This window comes from Panthera pardus, unplaced genomic scaffold, assembly GCF_024362965.1.
Source record: "Panthera pardus isolate Hobbes unplaced genomic scaffold, ASM2436296v1 HiC_scaffold_7, whole genome shotgun sequence".
Taxonomy (NCBI): Eukaryota; Metazoa; Chordata; class Mammalia; order Carnivora; family Felidae; genus Panthera; species Panthera pardus.
This window is the reverse complement of record NW_026527002.1, coordinates 43,653,758-43,670,528: the sequence shown is the minus strand read 5'-3', so window position 1 is coordinate 43,670,528 and position 16,771 is coordinate 43,653,758. Positions and strand designations below refer to the sequence as shown.

Below are 16,771 nucleotides of genomic sequence, written 5' to 3'. Positions count from 1 at the left end.
TTCAACTCAGGCTGATCTTGAAGTAGAACAGACTGAAGACACTTGTTTTATTTGGTTTGTAATTACAAATAAAAGTAGACGGTGATTTTTTTTTTTTTTTTTTTGCTGATACTATGATTACTGTCAGCAGTATCCCCGATATTATCATTTTACCACTGGCAGCTCTAAGGCTAGGTGACTGAACAATGTGGGGTATAACAAAGTCAAGGTAGTATTCTGAGTGTTCTAAACGCCTGCCTGCACCTTATACATTTCTGCAATATATAGGACAGAGCACACAGGACACTCTTCAAGCAGTCACAGGGCTGCCACAGGGCTTGTCTTATAGTGTCTCCTAACTCAGCACCACTCCCTTTACCAGCCCCTCAAGGTGACAGGCTATGCTGAAATCATGCTTCCTGCACACTTCCAAGGTTGACTTTAGGAACCCAGCACTAGGTCCTCATTACAGAGTAAAAACACAAGTCCTTAAAGAAAAAGGTAATTCTACAACCTGCTCATTATATAGAAACCCTCTCATGCAGAAATACTCAAGCTGTACCACAAGAGATAACGTACAATTAGGAAATACACGTGGAAAATACGCAAAAAAACACACGTGGCAAATACACAAAATTTTTCTTGACACTACAGGCTACCGAAACATGGACCTGCTGGGGTTTTTTTAAATTTTTTAAAAATGTTTTTATTTATTTTTGATAAAGAGAGAGAGAGAGAGAGAGGGAGGGAGGGGCAGAGAGAGAGGGAGACACAGAATCTAAAGCAGGCTCCAGGCTCTGAGCTGTCAGCACACAGACCGATGGCGGGGCTCAAACTTATGAACTGCAAGATCATGGCCTGAGCCAAAGTCAGACACTTAACCAACTGAGCCACCTAGGAGCCCCTGGACCTGTTATCTAAACCAAGGATAAGTTATTACTAAAAAGAATGACAACCATAACAGTGACAACCTAATGCTTTTAAGGAGCAAGACGCTGGAGGCTTTTCATGCGAGGTCTGCTAAGTATTAGTTACGTGATCTGGGCATGACTGCCTTAAGATTGGAAACTTCTGAGGCCACATTTCCTTCCCTCCCTTCCTCCCCCTGCTCCATCTCTCTCTTTTCCACTGAACTTCCTCTTGGCCTCCCCTGTCACCTGAAATCCTCAGCTTTGTATCTCCCATCCCAGAAAAACCCTGCTCCTTCCCCAGAGCTCATAGACAATGCAAACTTCCAAAGAGTGAACATTCTCCCCCTTTAAAACATTCTAAGATTTTGAAGAAATTAAATTTTAAGGCACATTCACAATTTTAAAAATGAAGGCTAAAAATGTAAAGGCACAGAAGTATTCTAATCTCACACCTTCCACAAGCTTCTGAACACCCAGCGACCCACCACATTTGCTCAGATGATTACAAAGGACATTTAACAGAAAACCAGTCCCAAAAAGATACTTGAGGAAGATAGGGGTTCTATGGTCAAATCAGTTTGGGAACCAGCATATAGTATAGTTCCACTTTTCCCATACAACAGCGGAGGCAAAATGCTATCCTTCGCTAATAACTGAGCAAACTACATCTTATAAAAATAATAATTAGTAACTAGCTTATTGATTTATGTAGGTGCATCTCATAGAGTCACTACAGCCCCTACTTATCTACCTCCAGAGGTTATGTTGTCCTGACAAGCATTCTAAGAAACCAAAAATCTCATCTTTAAGACAACACTCAAAAATTTCTAATCAGTAACTCAGAAGCAAGTGAAAGACACACAAAATCACAAGTGTGTGTATGCTGATGTCTTGATCCCTGACTTGCGGGTTTCCCTCATGAAGGAACCGTGGTGGGGACGGCCACATACCAGCTGTCGTATGTATTCCTGAATGGAGTTCGGATACACAAGCACAGTGATGGCAACCAAGGTGTTGAGGGCGAAATCAAAGATCTGGTAACAGAAGAACGGGATGATCCAGGCAGCGCGTTGCTAAATAGGACAGAAAATACAACGTCAATGTGTTCCACGTGAGAAAATATGGTTTCTTCCCAATTCAGACAAAACCTTTCTTGATCTGAAGGGAAATGGAGGACAAGAAATTCAATAAACCAGGTCATGACAACTGACAAGCCAGACAGCGGTGGTCAAAAACAAGCCTCTGGACATTTCTGAGACTACAGCACTGGTTTTCCATCCACATCATATTAATGTGAGATTTACACTTCCAAAGATTCTTACAGGAAACTGAGACTCATCACTTCTTCCTTCTTACAAGTAGCTGCACAGGTTACAAGTGTAAGGAATCAAGGAAAAAGCCCAGCCCCTTATTTCAAGGCTGCCTACCTTGTATGCTCCGTAAGTAGCCATTGCACAAATCAGGATCATGAGAAGAGAAATTGCAATCGCAATGCACATGTCTGCCAAAAGAAAAAAAGAAAATCAGTACTAGATCCACTGTTTTAACATTTTTTTTATATTATTTATTTTGAGAGAGAAGGTGTAAGCAGGGGAGAGCCAGAGAGAGAAGGAGAGAGAGAATCCCAGGCAGGCTCCACACTGTCAGCACAGAGCCCAATGTAGGACTTGAACTCATAAGCCATGAGATCATAACCTGAGCCGAAATCAAGACTCAGACGCTTAACTGACTGAGCCACCCAGGCACCCCGTGTTTTAACATTTTTTTCATCTCTCATCAAAGGCATTTTGTTTATAAACCAATTATAAGTGAGAACTTTATACGAAGTAAACCACTTGGAGCTCTTTAGGAATTTGAGAAGATGATAGTTAATGGACATAATGTGTCCAAAGAAGTTCTCCCTGAATCATAAAAATGTCTACAGATAACATACTGACTTACGCGTAAGTTTATTTTGAAAATGGGAAAGCGATCTTCGTTACAGATATTTTTTAAAAAAAAATTTGGTCATCTGGTCCACTGAATTAGATATACAATAAATTAGGCATTTTTTTAAGCATGAGTGCCTAACATGTATTTTATAAACTCATGTGTGTCTTATGCCCCCATTAAAACCCTCCACTGGCTTCTCATTTAAAATAAAATCTCAGTTTATCATAGCCTTTATGTCTGTAATTTCTTCTAGAGCATGCCTAATCTCTCTCTAATCTCCTCACACTTTCTCACGTACTACAATCCAGCCACACCACTCGGTTCACTAAGTACAGAGAGAACACCCTACTGTAGGGCCTTGGCACCTGTAGATCCCACTGACTGGGGCACCTTCACTCCCAGTACCATAGGACTAGCTCTGCCTTTGTATCATTCACACCTCAGCTCAAACATCAACACCTCCAACAGCTCTTCCCTGAGTATTCATCCTACTTCCAGTTCCTCCCATACCAATGTCGTGTTTTCTTTACAGCACGTATCACTATGATCTTGTTTATACCTGTTGTGTATTATCAGTCTCTCTTTGCTAGAGGACTCTTCCTGAGGGCAAGAACTTTCTGTATCTTCTTTACTACTGCAACCCCAACATATAGAAGGGGACAGATGCCCACCACAGGAGCCACTAGCCACATGTGGGCCCCGAGCACCTGTGACGTGCTCAGTCTGAAGTGAGATGTGCTGTAAGATTAAACTATACTCCAGAATTCAAGAACCTACACAAAAAAAAAAAAAAAAGTAAAATATCTTGGGGTGCCTGGGTGCCTTAGTCAGTTGAGTGTCTGACTCTTAATTATGACTCAGATCACGATCTCACGGCTCATGAGATCAAGCCCCAGGTCAGACTCTGCACTGACAGCGTAGAGCCTGCTTGGGATTCTCTCTCCCTCTCCTCTCTCAAACCCTCCCCTGTTCGTACTCTCTCTCTCTCTCTCTCTCTCTCAAAATAAATAAACTTGAAAAAAAAAACAAGAATGTAAAATATCTCAATCATTTTTATACTGATTACATGCTAAAATATTCTGGATATACTGAGTTAAATAAGACAAACCAGTCGGTTAAGCATCCAACTTTGGCTCAGGTCATGATCTCATGGCTCGTAAGTTCGAGCCCCGCATCGGGCTCTGTGCTGACAGCTCAGAGCCTGGACCCTGCTTCGGATTCTGTGTCTCCCTCTCTCTGCCCCTCCCCCACCCACAATCTGTCTCCCTTTCTTTCTCTTTCTTGTAAATATTAAAAAATTACAAAAATAAAGATTAAAAAAATAAACAAAAAGTAGTACAGTTAATTTCACCTGGGTCTACGTTTTTAAGTGTGGCCCCCAGAAAATTTTAACTTACATATGTGCTTGCACTCTCTTTCTATTGAACAGTGCTGATCTAGAACACTGCCTATATCACAGCAGGGACTAAATGAACATTTATTCAAGAGGTCATGTTATTATGTCTTTAGATTCAGATTAATTTTTTTTAATGTTTATTTATTTTTGAGAGAGAGAGAGAGAGAGAGAGAGAGAGACAGAAGATGAGCAGGGGAGGGGCAGAGAGATAGGAAGACACAGAATCTGAAACAGGCTCCAGGCTCTGAGCTGTCAGCACAGAGCCTGATGCAGGGTTCAAACCCACGAACTGTCAGATCATGACCTGAGTCAAAGTCGACGTTTAACTGAGTCACTGAGGAGTCCCACACCCCTAGAGATTCAGATTAGTACATATGACTGGGTTTCTTTCTTTCTTTCTTTTTTTTTTAATTTTTTTTTAATGTTTATTTTTGAGAGAGACAGAGACAGAATGCGAGTGGGTTAGGGGCAGAGAGAGGGAGACGTGGAATCTAAAGCGGGCTCCTGGCTCCGAGCTGTCAGCACAGAGCCCGACGCAGGGTTTGAACTCAAGAGCTGTGAGATCATGACCTGAGCCGAAGTCGGATGCTCAACCGACTGAGCCACCCAGGGGCCCCCCCCATATGACTGGGTTTCTAAAGCAGTTCTACTGTGGGATTCTCACTAGCTAAGACGGTGCAAAAACCCATGCAGTAAAGCATCTGTATGGTGCTGGCAGTTTCTGAGGCATTTCATGCATACCTCATTTAGTCCTCTTAACTCTGAGACGACATTGCTCCCACCAAGCAGACCGCAAAACGAGGCTTAGAAGTTATGAAACTCGCTAAGACAGTATTTGCACCAAAAGGCTGAACTGTGACTAGTCCTGCTCTTGGATTTCAAATCTCTGGCTCTGCTAAGACTGATGCTTCCTCTTCAGCTTTCAATACTGACCAATGAACCAATGTGGCCAATTGCTTCCTACAGGTGATCCTCCAAAGGAAAACACCCCACTTCTAGAACCATCCTCTCCGCATCCTCAGCTTCAGAGAGGAGAGGACATTTTAGGCAGGAGGTTTACAAACAGAAGAATTGGATAAAAGTACATTCTAGGACAGCAACGCAGGTATATCAACAAAGACCATCTGCCATATTTAAAATTTTTAAAATGAAGGTTCCTGAGATTAATCTATATGGATGTAGTGGAATAAATTCAACATTTCATTCTCAAAAAAGAAAAAAGATACGGTTATGAAAGCCTCAGAGGATGACCAGTACTAGCCAGTACTTAAAAATTTCTTTAAAGTATACATACAGATTTTGTAGTTTATAATTTTAATGTTAAATTGGCTTACCTTTTCCCTCTTATGAGGGAAGAGATACCTATAAGGGAAGTTCATGTATGCCCTACGGTATTCTTGTAGGATCGTGAGGGGAATAAACTTGAATGCATTTTATATGCAAAACAAAAGCTGAGAGACTTAACTCCTTAACAGCAAAGGGAAAGTCTCTCACACACACACATATGTAAGTCCACGTGGATGCATTCTAGCATGCCATTTGCATATGAAGCATGAGGGTTATCAGGCTCTCCGTTCCTACATAAAGCTATGACCACCGTGGAACGTCCCTTGTCTGCTTTTACGGTCCCCACTTATATGTGTGCTTTCTTTCCGCAGTGAAGTAGGCGCTGTGTTATTATGTTAATCCTCAGGACAACCCTAAAAGGTTAGTACTATTAATAATTGCATTTTAGAAAAAGATGACTAGAAGAAGGCAAGTCACTTGCCCAAGGCTGCCCAGCTAGTAAGCGGTGGATGGGATATTCTCCCCAAGGATGAGTCTATACTCTTCGCCGGGATGTTACCCAGCTGGGGAGGAAAACCATGCAGCCTCCCTAAAAGGAGTTGGACGTCGGTATGTACTTGCTATGTGCAAAACCTATGAGAATTTATAGCAATCTCTGAAACCGGAACTCAGGCAGAAGTTTATTATTTTCTTCTTTGTCTACTGAGATGGTTTCCAAATTCTGTACAAGCATATTTTATAATGAGAAAAAAAATTAATGGAAGCCAGCCCATTTATAGGGTATTCTTTACTTCACAGATCTTAAAAGAGACTCTAGGTATACAAACTCAAGGTTGTATTCAAACATTTTAAATATTAATATAACCTAAAAAACACTAATATAGCCTGCATATCCTATTCTGAAGTAAAAAGAAACTCCAGAACTAAATCTCATATAATTATAAAAAATGTTTACATTTACCTCTTTCTCCAAGAAGAGAAATTAGGGGCAAAGGGGCGCCTGGTGGCTCAGTCAGTTAAGTGCCCAACTCTTTATTTCAGTTCAGGTCATGATCTCACGGTTCGTGGGATCGAGACCTGTGTAGGGCTCTGCACTGCCTGCTTGGGATTCTCTCTCTCTCTCTCTCTCTCTCTCTCTCAAAATAAATAAATAAAACCTTGTTAAAAAGATAGAGAAATTTAAAAAGCACAAAAGTAAGAGAAAAGTCATAGAATATCCTTTTACCATTCATAGTGAGATACTACTTACCATAAAAAAAAAAAAAAAGGTAATTTGAGATGAGGAAATTTTCAAAATTCTGTTCGTACAAATGATTATACCAACCACACCGACCGGACTGAATATATGACAAGCATGTGAAATAGCTTAGGTAGAATCAAAGTGTAAATCAAATAAAAACACAGAGCAGAGAAGACAAAGCAGTCTAATACGCCTTTTATCTCCTAGCAATCTGGAGCACATGCTGGCTCCTCTGACAGAGTGTGTAGTGAGTGCACCCTGGTGGACATGAGTAACTCTGAGGGATTAAAATTCATTCCTTTTAATGACGTCAGAGATAAGAGGAAACAGTTCCAACAACAACGTACAGATTTTCAAAATTAGTAACAGTACTGGTCGGTGACAGGGATGGATGCCCTTTACTTATTATTTTTTTTTAATATTTATTTTTGAAAGAGACAGAGAGAGAGAGAGAGAGAGAGCGTGCATGAGCAAGTGAGGGGCAGAGAGTGAGACACAGAATCCAAAACAGGCTCCAGGCTCTGAGCTGCTAGCACAGAGCCCGACACGGGGCTTGAACTCACAAACCATGAGATCAAGACCTGCACCCAAGTGGGATGCTCAATCAACTGAGCCACCGAGGTGCCCCACCCTTTACTTATTCTTGGCACATTATTTCCTAGTAGCAACCCAGTCAGACACACTGTCCTCACACTGTTCCCTAAATTAACGTCCTGCCTCAATAATGCAGCTCTAATTTGAAAAGGATCCTAAGAAAAGCTATACCACAGGCCACAAATGGCATAATTAGATAATGTTTTCTGATAGTCAATCACTGAAGTAAAAAAGGCATATAACGGAGTTCTATGAAATGCGTCTTGGGGCGCCTGGGTGGCTTGGTTGGTTAATCGTCCGGCTTCGGCTCAGGTCATGATCTCGCACTCCGTGAGTTCGAGCCCCGCATCGGGCTCTGTGCTGACAGCTCAGAGCCTGGAGCCTGTTTCAGATTCTGTGTCTCCCTCTCTCTGTGACCCTCTCCCGTTCATGCTCTGTCTCTCTCTGTCTCAAAAATAAATAAACGTTAAAAAAAAAAATTAAAAAAAAAAAAAGAAATGCGTCTCTATTTTTTTCTGATTTTCTTTCTATTATTGGTGAGACTAATATTTTTCTTAATCACCCAAACCTCTTGCTTTTTTCCTATTTGAGTTGGTTTCAATCTCTTGTAACTGAAAGTGTTCTGCCTGACACAATTTGCAATATATTAAGAATATTACCTTTTTGTCTATCATAAATGTTGCAAACAACTTCCCCAATTTATTTCTCTTTCAACATTATTATGCTAGCCTATGATACAAAAAAGGTGTATGTAGGTGTGCGTGTATATGTGTGTTTTCATATAATGATTCAAATCATTTCTTTCATTTTTTTTTTAGTGGCCTTGATTTCATGAAATGTCTTTGTTTAAATATTCAATTTCTATGGGGCGCCTGGGTGGCTCGTCAGTTAAGCATCCGACTTCGGCTCAGGTCATGATCTCATGGTTGGTGGGTTCGAGCCCGGCGTCAGGCTCTGTGCTGACAGCCTGGAGCCTGGAGCCTGCTTCGGACTCTGTCTCCCTCTCTCGGCCCCCTGCCCTGCTCATGCTCTGTGTCTCTCTCAAAAATAAACAAACATTATAAAAATATATTTTTAAATAAATATTCTAATTCCACTTTCCCTTATATTTCTTGGGTTTCTTTCCTTCCCATAAAACTTGGAGCTAGCTAGATAACTACTTCATTCATGTACCCATCTTACTTCTTTAGTCATAAGTCACTGCCACGTCTCAAGTTTCTGTCATTTTGGCCACATTCCTGGCACCGCAATTTATGAAAACAGACACTCTGTGGAGTATATTCTCACCCCTTAGGTCTAGAGAAGAACTATTTTCAGATGGATTCACAGCAACAATATGACCTACTGAAAGCAAAATATAAAGCCCTAACCACCCAGGTTCAAGTCCCTACTATGGGGTCCCATGTTCTGAGGTTGAAAGTTTGGGGAAGAAGAAACAATAAGGCACTAGTTTTATTTCATTAAAACGGAAGGTTCTAACACACTTTTTGTATAAATGTGTGACAACTGTTTGCAACTTTTTATTGAAGTACATTCAGACAGAAGAGTTTTTGGGCAACATGCTAATTTACAGCTTTATTCTTAAACTCAAAATTTATTTCATAAACACTCAATAGGTGTGTAATATGGGATAAACACTGTGAGGACACCATCAGGACATAACCTCTGTTCTGATGTTGAGCATCAGAACTGGGAAGGGAAGGAACAATCCAAGAGGAGTTCGTTGATGAAGAGCTAAGGGAGGTCAGAGGGGCAGGATTACTTTTAGACAAGGGGAAAAAAGAATTTTTTGGAGGAAATGGTTATTTGGGCTGGGTTGTTTTCATATATATGTGTGTGTGTGTGTGTGTGTATATATATATATATATATATATATATATATTTTTTTTTTTTTTTTTTTTTTTTTTTTTTTTTTTAAACTGAGCTATAATTCACAGAGCACTACGGTGGCTCAGTCGGTTAAGCTTCTAACTCTTGATTTTCAGCTCAGGTCATGATCTCACAGTTTGTTAGTTCGAGCCCCGCGTTGGGCTCTGTGCTGACAGTGCGAAGCCTGCTTGGGATTCCCTCTCCCCCTCCCCTGTGCTCATGAGCTCTCCTCTCTCAAAGGAAATAAATACACTTTAAGATAATAATAATAAAATGAGCCATAAAAAAGTTAGGAAGGACTAATTAATTCAGTAAACTTACTTAAAATGTCAAGTTCACAGAATCTAAGATAAGGAAATTGGTTCCTGCCAGCTACATGCTTATATTGAGATGTATACTGATATAGTTAAGTCTCTATATAAAAACAGAAAAAGCAATAAACAGCATTTACATTTTTTTGTGTGATTAGTGATTATGTTCACTGGAGAACCAAGATGTCATGACTAGACTGTGAGAAGGAAATAAAAGAAATTTAATTAAAAACATGAATGATCTATAGATTTAATGCAATCCCTATCAAAATACCAACAGCATTTTTCACAGACCTAGAATGAATAATCCTAACATTTGTATGAAATTCTTATAAAATAAAGAAGTTTCTACACAGTGAAGGAAACAACAAAACTAAAAGGCAACCTACTGAATTGGAGAAGATATTTGCAAATGACATATCCAATAAAGGATTAGTACCCAAAATACATAAGGAATTTATAAAACTCAACATCCAGGGGAGCTTGGGTGCCTCAGCTGGTTAAGCGTCTGACTCTTAATTTCGGCTCAGGTCATGATCTCACGGTTTGTGGGTTCAAGCCCCACATCAGGCCCCACGCTGAAAAGTGCAAAGCCTGCTTGGGATTCTCCCTCTCCCCCTCTCTCTCTGCCCTACCCCACTCACTCTATCTCTCAAAATAAATGAATCAAGTTAAAAATTTTTATATATAAAAAAAAACCTTGGGGCACCTGGGTGACTCAGTCGGTTAAGCGTCCAACTCTTGGTGTTGGCTTGGGTCATGATCTCACACTTTGTGGGTTCAAGCCCCATACTGGGCTCTGTGCTGACAGTGTGGAGCCTGCTTGGGATTTTCTCTCTCTCCCTCTCTCTCTGCCCCTCCCCCACTCACTCTGTCTCTCTCTCAAAAATAAATAAGTAAACTTAAAAAAATTTTTTTAAAAACCCTCAACACCCAAAAAATGAATAATCCAATGTAAAAATGGGCAGAAGACATGAAAAGATGTCTCCAAACAAGACATACAAATGGCCAACAGACACATGAAAAGATGCTCTATATCACTCATCAGGGAAATGCAAATCAAAACTACAGTGAGATATCACTTCGCACCTGTCAGAATGGCTAAAATCAACAACACAAGAAACAAGTGTTGGTGAGGATGTGGAGAAAACGGAACCCTCGTATAGTGCTGGTGAGAGTGCAAACTGGTGCAGCCACTCTGGAAAACAGTATGAAGGTTCCTCAAAAAGTTAAAAATAGAACTACCCTATGATCCAGTAAGTACACTACAGGATATTTACCCCAAAAGTACAAAAACTAATTCAAAACCCTTATGTTTACTGGAGCGTTCAACACTCAAATTATGGAAGCAGCCCAACTGTCCATCAATAGATGAATGTATAATGAAGATGTGGTGTGTGTGTGTGTGTATACATATACATAAACTATTATTTGGCCATGAAAAAGAATAAGATCTTGCCATTTGCAACAATATGGATGGAGTCAAAAGGCATAATGCGAAGCGAAATAAATCAGTCAGAGAAAGACAAATACCATACGATTTCACTCATATGTGGAAGCTAAGAAAACAAGCAAAGGAGATAAAAAAGAGACAGAAACCAAGAAACAGACTCTTAACTCTAGAGAATAAGCTGATGGATATGGGGGGGTGGGGGGTGGGGCGGGGGGGGTGGAGAGATGGGCGAAACAGGTGATAGGGATTAAGGAGTATGCTTGGGATGAGCACTGGGTGTTGTATGGAAGTGATGAATGACTATATTGTACCCCTGAAACTAATATAACACTGTATGTTAACTATACTGGAATTAAAAATTTTTAATAAAAAATAAAAACATGTATGATCTATATGGAAAATTTTTGGAAATATTACTGATGGATGCTGAAGAAGATGTGTATTAACTGGAAAGTTGTAAGCCGTAATCAGACATTTAACAGACATGGCACACATCTCTGTAAATTCAAAAATCATTGACTTGTACATTTAAAATCGGTAAGTTTATGGTATATAAATTATACCTCAATAAAGCCATTTTTTAAACAGTTGTAACTAGACAAAATACAACATATAAGGTATCACTTCCCCCTAAACTAATCTGTAAGTTTAACATTTGTAATTAACAAATTCGCAACAGGATTGCTTGAGAACTGGACAACTGATGCGAAAAAATAAATAAGCAAAAATGGTCAGAAGATTTCTGAAAAAGAAGGACCGGGTCAGGTTCACCATATACTAAAGCATGTTTGCTGAGGACATGGGGAATTGGCACTGAGTGTTCATTCCCACCTAGTGTGTCTGCCTATTCTACAGAGGCTAGAAAGCTAAAAACCTGAATTTCCCAGACTCTCTTGCAACTGGGTGCTGCTAGCAGAAAGGTCTCCCCAGGTACATGTAGACACATAACAACGACTCTCTCCTCCAACCAAACACCTTGGGTCCTGCCCATGGCCCATTTAGTCTGGTTTTGGCAAGAATCCTACTGAGTCAGCTTACTAAAAACCCCTCTCCTCAGTATCTGATCACCCTGATAATCTGATCAAATTTCCTTATCCCCCAGCCTCTGTAATTTGCCATGCTGGTCTGCTTTCAGCAAGAATCCTGTTGAGTTGTCTAGAGTTGTCTAGCAAGAATCTCCCCAGCTTTGATGTTTCCTCTCAGTAATTTTCCATCCACTGACCCCCCACCTGCTCCTTGGTGACAATGCTCCACCTGTCCTTGCTGGAGAGGTAGTTGAGTCTGACCTCTTGCCTACTGCAAAACTCCTCTTGGGTAAAGTCTTCCTTACCATCTTTAACAAGTGTCCGAATACCTTTCTCATCAGCACAGTAAAACTGAAAAAACAAGTCTCAGAAGTAGGCATACTGCATGAATCTATTCTATAAAGCTTATTAGCATGAAAATTAAACAACAGATCAATTAGTGACACAAATCTATGTGGACATCTATAAAGAAACACAAAGGAATGATCAACCATTCAGCAGAAAGGCTAGTTCTGAGATCAGAGGAAAGAACATGCCATCAGGATGGGACACATAGTGCTCTTTCGAAAGTAAGCTAAAATTCAGTGTCTTAAATCGAGTGATGAGTACATAAGTACTTGTACCATTGTTTGGTATTTTGTAAATACTGTTTTATACCTATTCGCTATTTAGTAAGAGATAATTCTATAAAGAATGAAAAACTCCAAATTATTATTAATGAAAAAGGCAAGATGGGGCACCTGGGTGGTTCAGTGGGTCTGACTCTTGGTTTTGGCTCACGTCATGATCTCATGGTTTGTGGGTTCGAGCCCCACACTGGGCTCTGTGCTAACAGTGTGGAGCCTGCTTAGGATTCTCTCTCTCTCTCTCTCTCTCTCTCTCTCTCTCTCTGCCCCTCCTTCTCTCTCTTAAAATAAATAAACTTAAATAAAAAAAGAAAAAGCAAGATGGATCTTCACTGTCCATAAAACTTCTCTGAAAGGTTTGAATTTTTTCAAAATAAAGATTTGGAGAAAAAACAAGATCTTCACACTAAATCCATGCTGCATGGTAAATCACATCCTGATTTCAAACACATTAAAATGCAAACAACAGCCAACAACAAAATGCGTCATCAGAGAAGTTACAGGTAAGAAAAGAACACAAAAGGAAGAACACTGGATGCTTGAGCTAACTTAGTTCCTACTCAGCCTCTGGCCAAGCTGGGACCTGAAATGAATCCAGGGAACCTATAGGCTTCACGTATCCAATTTTAAAAAGACACCTGGCAAAGTTCTTTATTATTGTAGGCAAAGGGGAGAAATGCGCACCCAGCAAAGTAGTTTGGTTAAGAGGAACAACCAGGTACGAAGGTGAATGACTCTACCAGAAGTCTTCCACTCGCCTTTCACCATCCAGTCCGTTCTCTGCCCCAGAAGGCAGACGTGCATGGTTCATCAACAGCCTCCCTTACCCTCTGGCTTTTGTGGAGTTCAGTCAACGAGAAGCCTAGACAGGAGATCAGAGGGAAGGTGATGTTGCCTTGGGTTGGCCGTGGGCCTAGACCTGAGGTCACTGTTCCTAATGAGGAGGTTAACCCTGTAGGAGTCTCTCATTCCCAACTCCAGTAACCACAGCCTCCTACCTACCCCTCCTTCAGGTTTAGGGATAACAATAGCTGGCCTTGATTTTCCACGTCCCTTCATAATCCCTAGTGGTCTTCTTACAACTACATCATTACAAAAGGTCTTCTTGAAAATATTCGTTGGAAGTAGCCTTAAAAAAAAAAAAAAAAGCAAAAAAAAGCAAGGGGCGGACTCAATTGGTTAAGCGTCCAACTCTCGATTTTGGCTCAGGTTGTGATCTCATAGTTCATGGGATCAAGCCCCACGTCCCCATGCTTGGGATTCTTTCTCCCTCTCTCTCTGCCCCTCCCCCACTCACGCAGCCTCTCCCTCTCTCAAAAACAAATAATAAACACTAAAAAAATAAGCGAGATATAGTCAAAGCATAGAATATGCAACCCTTTGAGTCATGTGATGTAAAAGATAAATACATAGATAAGAGACTGGGAAGGTGGATAGATGAAAATAAAGGGCTAGGATGGTTCCTATGGGCCGGCTTCCCCTGCTGTTGCACATGCAGGTCTATTTCCTCAAGACTGTTGGGATCTTTATGCACAAGTGGACAAGCTGTGTAGACTGACTGCCAAGCCTGTATTGGGGTATGTGAACAGACAGCAGGTAGGCAGCCTGGGGCCCTTTCCAAATGACAGGGCAAGGAGAGCTCTACACTGTGGTGCCAAGAGCCATATGGAAAGCCCTAGTTGATTGTTCTTTTTTTTTCCATTTCTTAGTTTTTTTTAATCAAAACTTTCAAACACCCAGAAAAGTATAGTGAATCCCCATCACTCCTTTTGCTTGTATTGTTTCATCTCTGATCACTCCGTTTCTGTCCATTCTACCATTGGCGGGAATCTGGACTGTTTCCAATTTTTGGCTATTATAAATAAAGCCACTATGACCATTTTTATAAATGGCTTATGATGGACACAAGCATTATTTTCTGCAAGGTACAGATCTAAGAATGGAACTATAGGGTCACAGAGTAGATAGATGTATGTTCAGCTTTAGTTTTCCCCAAGTGGTTGTATGATTTACACTCCCAGAAACATCCTGGGAGCTCCAATACTCCCACATCCTGATGGACAGGTGGTATTATCAGTTCTGTTAATGTTGGCCATTTTGGAGGGGTGCAGTGATTCACTGCTGTGCTTGTAACTGGCATTTCCTTTACAACTGATAAAGCAGAGAGTATTTTCATATGCTTATTGGTCATATGGATATCTTCTTTCGTGAAGTACCCGTTTTCCCCTGATTGATTACACTCAGGACATTTATCAAAACGCTCATCCTTTCTCCAGTAAGTGCAGTGGTGTCTTTATCCTAAATCAGATGGCCATATGTGGTAACCATCCATTCTTGATTAGTTTTATGGCCATTTCCTTCCTTAGGCCAGGTGTGTCCATTTGGTAAATAAAACTAAGTTTGACTAGAAAGACCAATCTGCTGCAAAATTAATCAGAAATTAATTTGAATGATCTGTTGTTTGACACTCTGCACAGTCCTGACACTTCCAGTCACAGTTCTTTGCCAATCCACTAAAATTTCACAAATAAAATGAAATGCTACAAAGCCTACTTCTACCCAAAATAAGTTATGAGTGTCTAATATAGTGTGCTACACATACATGCTTTTCAATCATTATCCTTCAGTCCTCTAAATCAATAGATTATAATCATTCTGAAATTATTTTAGACTTATAGGAAAGTTACAAGAACGGTAGAAAGTTCAGGGCTCCTGGGTGGCTTAGTCAGTTAAGCATCCGACTTTGACTCAGGTCATCATCTCACAATCTGTGGGTTCAAGGCCCGCACTGGGTTCTGTGCTAATGGCTCAGAGCCTGGAGCCTGCTTTGGATTCTGTGTCTCCCTCTTTCTCTGCCCCTCCTCTGCTCTCTCTCTCAAAAATAAACAAAGTTTAAGAAAAAAAAATTTTTTTAAAAACAAAACAGTAGAGTTCAAATATACCCTTCATCTTGCTTCCCCTAATAGTAACCATTTATGATCAAAAACAGAGTAATGATCAAAACCAGGAAATTGACACTCCTATAATGCTATAATAAACTACAAAACTTATGTGAATTTCACTTGTTTCCCCTATTACTGTCCTTTTTCTGTTCCAGAATCCCATACTACATTTAGCCGTATCTCCTTTGTTTCCTCTAATCAATGACAGTTCCTTACTCATTCTTAGTAGAGACAATTGAGGGGATGGGCATGTCACATAAGAAATATACATTCATAAATTATAAATATGTATTATCACTAATACTTTTACATTATATAAAATATATATAAAAATACAAATGTTAAAGGGCCAGATTTTTTTTTTTTAAGAGAAATCCTCATGTTTTCTTTCTTTATCCCAGTGGATTCTCCCATATGCCTCATTTTGATTTAAATAATACATCTTCTACCAGATCATTTTAGGAAAATATCATAAGGAAAAGTGAAACATTATTCCTGCTTTGTCCTTCTGGATAAAATCTTCAGATGGCCACCACCATTCCAAAAAGGTATCAACTTAAAATTGCTATATTCCATAATTTTGAAGCACAATTTAAAGCAATTGATTGTACCCATTTCCAGGACTATTTGTGAGTTAAATATACAAAGGCTTGTCAAACGCAGTGAACTTTTACTTACAAACTTATTTTCAAAAGGAGATCAAAACATATGAAAAGGAAATGTAAGAGGAAAGAAGTTAAAAAAAGATTCACTCAAGTGAATATCCACTCTTCTCTACCTTTTTTATAACCATGAGATTTAAATGACTGATAGTCCTAAACGTAATTACAAACTCTTCATTCATTTTTTTCAAATATATGAAATATGAGCGAGACCTCAAATGCACTGGAACTAATATCCAGGACATTAGAGAACAATTACTATTTTAAAGTCTTAAGTACCAGCAAGCCTTTGAAGACAGCTAAATTAAGCCTATACGGTCAGAAACTCATTACCCAGCTTAGTCTTGAGCAATTAGAACAAGGCATATAGTGTTACTGTTTAATTCAGAGAGAACAATAGCCATATCATTTAACACTTCTTTTTCTAACCTCAATTACCTTAGAAAAGGAAATCCCGCTACTGGCAATGGTAAAAGATCATTTGTTTTTAAATGTCAATCAAACATTGTATTTATAGCTTACATAGTCTTTTAGCTCAGGGGAA

At 39.8% G+C, this 16,771-nt stretch overlaps 1 protein-coding gene across 1 annotated transcript in view; it reads right to left on the bottom strand.

Moving 5' to 3' along the window:
• LAPTM4B (lysosomal protein transmembrane 4 beta) overlaps positions 1-16,771 on the bottom strand; it is a 77,471-nt gene that overhangs the window by 27,987 nt on the left and 32,713 nt on the right. Inside the window, exons 3-4 of the mRNA XM_019468044.2 lie at positions 2,318-2,391; positions 1,841-1,963 (exon numbers count right to left, since the gene is read on the bottom strand). Of these exons, the coding sequence (XP_019323589.2) occupies positions 1,841-1,963; positions 2,318-2,391 (197 nt within the window). The remainder of the gene's footprint in view (positions 1-1,840; positions 1,964-2,317; positions 2,392-16,771) is intronic.